The 5,916-nt window shown below is 37.0% G+C and overlaps 1 protein-coding gene across 1 annotated transcript; it reads right to left on the bottom strand.

Moving 5' to 3' along the window:
* Positions 1-605: 605 nt before the first annotated feature.
* LOC131661035 (protein FRIGIDA) lies at positions 606-4,699 on the bottom strand. The gene is made up of 3 exons (XM_058930437.1): positions 3,567-4,699; positions 1,748-1,920; positions 606-1,608 (listed from the first exon to the last, which is right to left on the bottom strand). Exons 1-3 carry the CDS (start codon positions 4,504-4,506, stop codon positions 877-879), a joined length of 1,845 nt encoding a protein of 614 aa, XP_058786420.1. The 5' UTR covers positions 4,507-4,699; the 3' UTR covers positions 606-876.
* Between the last annotated feature and the right edge of the window lie 1,217 nt (positions 4,700-5,916).

The following is a 5,916-nucleotide window of genomic DNA, read 5'->3' as shown; positions in this document are numbered from 1 at the left end:
GTTAGGGACTCTTCCATATTTGTAATGAATTTTGGTGCATCCGGAGATGCATCTACGTAAGGTATACATAGATGTATCTCCGGTTAATTTTTTCATTGATTTAAAAATTTGGTGAGTCCAGAGATGCATATCTGAAACCTGTGGGCATAAGTGTATTTTCACGCGGTGCCCTAGTAATGCATAAGGTGCATTAAGAAATCTCCCTTATTTTAGATCTGCATCCTTAACTATGTCCATCATATTTTTTTTGCAGGCTTCTGCAAGACAAACATGCTTGTTTTTCAACCCTAATTTTAAATATTTATCATTTTATTGAAAAAAAATAATTAATATCAAAATTTCAATAAATCACTTAATTTTATAACTATTTCAAATAACTTTTCTTAAAAAAATCATTTTTGAAATAAAACATTTTAAAAAAATTACGATTTAAACTATGTTTTGATTCAATAATGAATGTTTACTTATAAGATATCAAAATTAATTTTTCAATACAGAACAAACAAATATAAAAATAACTTCTAATATTTTGAATATCGGTTTTATAAAATTTATTTCTACAAAAAAAAAAAAAAATCTATTTTTTTAAAGCTAAAAGAAACCTGAGTCAGAAAATGCCACGCTATAATTCCTTCCGCATCATATGCAAATTTAACGAGGTATCTATTTTAACATAAGTGATTTATATTTGAGTTCAATCCTATAGCAACTTAATTAAAATGATACAGCTGAAAACTGCTGACCAAGTTAGTCATCTGCATGTGTCAATCCTATGTCTATTCCAACTAAAATCAACAAAAAATTCAAGCTGACTATCGTTTGGGATGGAGTTAGCTTCCATACAGAGGCCACTGGAGTATTGCTGCACTGGAATGACTACAAATCGAATACAGAATCAGCAAAACTATACAAATCAGAGCCTCCACCGCGACTAGGGGCACCAATAGAGTGATGATCCGGCAAATCTGGATAACCTTCTGCAGATACTCTCCCATATAAATGATTTGCCCGTGCCAATGAAGGTTGTCCTGCAAAACTCTGCTCGACTGACCTATTGTAAGATAATACTCCTTCATCTATACTATGCAATCTACTATACAGAGAGCTGTTGATATTCGGCGTTGCCCCAACATTGTCAATTGACACTCCTCTTCCAATATAACCTTCGGGCAACGACCCTGAAACAGATCCAATTTGTGCAGATGCTGCAATGGAATAAGGATTTGGGTAGCCATAGGATCTACCCTCCAGATAATGTGCAGTTAATGAATTATCATATGAGCTATTACCATCAATAAGACTAGCAATCCTTTGCCCTTGCAAGGTAGTGACTGAAGGCGATGCCACAAAAGGATCTCTCACATCGAACCTTGTTCGTTTGGTGTCTGGGCCTTTCACTTTCTTTGAAGTACTGCTTTTATCCAATTTTCTCTTGGACACTGAATTGTCTTCAACTTTTTTAGCGACATCACCAATATCTTTCTCCAGTTGGAGAATTGTATCCTTAAGTTTCCACTCAGGAAGAAGTTTTGCAATGTCAACCTTGAAACCTTCCAAACAGTTGATTACAGATTTCAAAGCAGCCAAGTATTTTTCATTTGTTTTCTTCTGTCAAAGATCAATATATAAAAAATATCAACAACCTTAATGAAGCATAACCAACTAACAAACAACCATTATCCCACTAAGTGGAATGGCTAATAAAACATAACAAATAAACAATTTTAGCTACTCATTTAGAACATACCAGCAAACTAGGATCATCGCGTGCTTCTTTTGCTTTTTTCCAAGCTTCATTAGACTTTTGTAGAAATGAAGTTAGTGCTGTCTGGGGAGAAAATTTCTCTTCAAACCCAAAGGTATAAGCCAATTCAATAGCTTCAACAACCTTGCCCTTTTTCATCATTCCCTCTGCAATACCTGTAGCCAAAATAAATAATCGGCGAGATTGAGAAAAAATTATGTTTCAAAATATGAGAAAGCAACAGAAATTCAGATAAAACATTGTGTGATAGGATCCACAAGAATAAATAGAAATGGGGTCATAGTCAGATGGATGCCAGTTCAGTTAGTAACAGTTAGAATTTATCCAGAGGGTAGCCAGGTACAAGAGTTTGAATGAATGGCATGAGTAAAGCACTCCAAAACATTGGTTCGTGAACTGAGCAAATGATCATATGTGAAATGGAGATTTTTGGTGGAATTTTTTTTCTTTGGCCCTTTGATTTTCATTCAATAAACACTACCAAAGCCTTTTTTCATTCCTTACTCTAAACCTATATCGTACTTTGAAAACTCCCAAGTCAGAACATGTTTCTCGAGTTCCTTATGGTGTGGCCAATTGAGGAGAGATAATATTATTAGGAGGGTCAAAATAAGAGTGGAACAAAAAACCCTTTTGATTTTTTTTATGCTTGTGGATATGTAAAGGGTGGAGGGCAATTATTACGATTCAATTTTAAGCAAATTCTTTGTCGTACTGGTCAAGTGTCAACGTTGACCTTAAAACAAATGGTTGCAAGAGTCTGTGACAAATGCTTAGTAGGGTGTGTAATATGTAGCCAAAATTTGCACCGGAGCGGAGATAACTAGTGTAGGTACCACGCCATCATGCACGAAAACTAACAACAACATGCTTAAGACAAGAAAGGCAAAATATGGTAAAGGCATCAGCAAGAACTACATTAGCTAAATCTGAAGGACACAAATCAAAATAGAGAATATGTTCAGCCGCACAACCGTAAAATTTTCAATTAAGATGCTGGATAGACTCTACACCCACCCTAAACTGCATAAGCATGCAATTGCTTCTTATATCACTCACTAAATGGTTGAAGCAGCACATCCTTAAAAAGTTCATAAAAATAGATTATTGGAGGATATGGTACCTTAAAGACCAATTTACGATACAAAGCTACAAGTGACTATATTAACTTAGAAGGGGAAAATGAGATGTCCATGTTTGTTCTACATTAAGTTATCATAATATAACTACGTAAACCAGTCTAGAACAATACAACAGTATGCTATACACAGGGATCTGCACCAATTGATCTTAACATAAATGGTTACAAAAAGAGTCCGTGATAAATGGTTGGCGAGTGTAATTTATAGCCAAAATTTGCACTGACTCGGATATAACAGATGAGCATTCATATCAAGGAGGCTTCATATCATATATGTAACAATCAAAGGCACATAAGCATTATTCAAAATTGAATAATAGTTATAGTATCACAAAATTCCTCCTCAGACTTATTTCAAGCCCTGATTTTCGTAAATTGCAATCAGAGTCTCATTCAGTATGAGATAATTCTTAAACTACAAAGGAACCAACAATATGGATTCCATCTTATATAACCTACCTGCTCAAGTCTCTACAGGAAAGAGTTTGATCTCAGTGTTCTAACATTTACTTATAATTATATGAATGGCTTTGCTTCTTTTGCTGATCACAAATTTCAAATTTTAACAGTAATGAAAGTGTAAAATGAAACTAACAAGCATAACCATGAGTATAACCATTATTATTATATCTCAAATTCCAAAATGCAGTATATGCATACCTGAAACTCTGCCAAAAAGGCTTTTAGAATTGCGAAGAGCATGCGCGATTTCCCAAGGTTTACTCAAACGAACCAAGTTAGCTATATCCTCATTCCTAAAAATACCAGGAATCCCAAAGCACGCAAGGAAAAGAATCAAACCCTTTGCATCCATTTCACTGGCAGCACCCACACCACCTTCAACAATGAGTCTCTTCCTCCATGCAACAGCTGCAGCTTCAGCTTCTTGCTTCAGTGAACGATCCATTTCTGCTTCACTTACAACACAACCAGATGATATCAGATAGTATTCCAAAACCAAAACCGAAGCTCGCCTTGCAGTAATCATCGGCGAGTTTACGGTATAGGCTTTGCTTCCCTGGAGGTAAAATCTTCCAATACATTCAAACACCAATTTCGCCGGGTTCTGCGCGAATTTCAGAGCCGCGCGGATTTGTTCCTTGAGCAACGCCGTTTCAGATAGATGCGTGAGTATATACCTACGCAAACCACGGCTATTCATCGTTTTGCAAAGCAAGAGAAACTCATCGCCCTCTTCTTTTTCTTCGTGTTTTTCCTCTTCTTTTGGTTTTTCCTCTTCTGGCTCTTTTTCCTCTACTGGCTCTTTTTCCTCTTCTGGCTCTTCTTCTTCCGGTTGTTGTTGTTGTTGTTGTTCGGATTCTTTGTCATCGGTGTTTGATTCCGATTTCGATTCCGGTTGAACAATGACTGCATTAGCGGTGGTGGTGCCTAGGGCTTCGAGTTCAGTGGTCCTTGTGGAGATGGCTTGGTCGATGAAATCAAGATGCTTTTGCAGTTCGTCATACCTGTTTTTGAAAGCTTGTATGAAAATGGACAATTCGTTGAGTTTGTTGACGGATTGTCCTATTTTGGCGCCGGCGTCGGGTTGGTTTTCCGGCGGAATTGGATCATCGGAGGCATTGGAGTTTGTTATTTCCATAGTGATACACTCTAATCTAATCTGCTGGGGCTGATGATAAAGAAATTTGAATGAAATGAAACCCTAAAAATTGAGTTGAAGAGAGAAATACATGTTGTCACACCCTACTCGGCAGCACCAACACGATCACGATCAAAATGACTCCCTCATATGGTTACCACGGACATGTAAGGTTAAATGTTTTGGGCCCATCGGAGAATCGAATCCTGGTAACAATATTTTTTTTTTTTTGACAAGAACAAACTTAACTGATATCATTACTCAAGCAAAATTCAATACAAGGAGGTACATTACTGAAGAGACTACGCCTAGACCAAGAATTCGCCGCCTTAACTAACGTATGGGCAACCGAATTCGCTTGGCGCTTAATGAACTTTACCTCAAAGTTCGGAAACATAAGTAACATATTCTGAATAGTTTTAATAATAACAATAAATTCCGAATTACCAACATGAGACTTATGGATAGCTTTAGTAACATATTGACAATCACTTTCAAAAATGACGTGGGATAACTGGAGAGAAATCGCGTTTTGAATTGCTTCCTTTAGGGCGGTAGCTTCAGCTTCAATGACCGAAAGAAGGCCCACATCCCAAGATACACCAGCTGAAATAAAACCACCCAAATGATCCCTAAAACACCACCCTCTGTTTGTTGTTCCACACACCTTATTGAAACCTGCATCAACATTACATTTCAGTTGATTACCCGAAGGAGGAACCCAGCGGACTGAATGATTATTAACTACAACTGTATTCTGATCCTCTCTAGCTATAAACCAGTCATACCAATTATGATAGGCTTGTAACCCGATCTTTAATGCATCATCTCGGGTATCTTCCCAAACCACATTATTCCTACTTCTCCAAATAGTGTCAAGCAAGACTGCAAAACGACCCGCATCTCTACGATCCTCGTGGCTACAAACATCAAAGATAAGAGACTTAGCATCATGGAAAGAATGCAAACGAGGGTCTATAATAGATGACAAACCTGCTGCCCGCCAACTACGAATGATAGAAACGCATTCAATTATTTATTTATTTTTTTGAAATCTTGGTCTCCGGCCCTGCGATCGACTAATTTAAGGGGATCAATCTCACCGTCTATTAGCGAGAGATTCTGTTTAAGGCTAGAGCAAAGCTTTGTATGGACTATGGACTGAGCCTATTATTATTTTTTTAAAATTCTAAGAAAAATAATTGAACAAAAGAGATACAAGCATACTCGAGTGACCAATCATACTTCATTAAATAGGAAAAAAATTTATATTCTCCTGATTCGTAGTTGGAGAATGGTTGCGTACTGCTGATGGACCGTTGTTTCAAGATCATGGATCTTCGGCTCATGATGAAGCATATGTTGCTCCTATTCATGATAATGTACATGTGCATAATCCAAATCCTGCAA

The sequence above is a fragment of the Vicia villosa genome, linkage group LG3 (genome assembly GCF_029867415.1).
Source record: "Vicia villosa cultivar HV-30 ecotype Madison, WI linkage group LG3, Vvil1.0, whole genome shotgun sequence".
Taxonomy (NCBI): Eukaryota; Viridiplantae; Streptophyta; class Magnoliopsida; order Fabales; family Fabaceae; genus Vicia; species Vicia villosa.
Note: the sequence above shows the minus strand (reverse complement) of the source record. Positions and strands in the feature narration are given on the sequence as shown.

Coding starts and splice junctions, on each gene's coding strand:
- LOC131661035 (XM_058930437.1), bottom strand. CDS start 4,506: ATGGAAATAACAAACTCCAATGCCTCCGATGATCCAATTCCGCCGGAA. Junction 1,921..3,566: donor CCTTTTTGGCAGAGTTTCAG/GTATGCATATAC, acceptor TTTTGGCTACAG/GTATTGCAGAGGGAATGATG. Junction 1,609..1,747: donor GCGATGATCCTAGTTTGCTG/GTATGTTCTAAA, acceptor GATCTTTGACAG/AAGAAAACAAATGAAAAATA.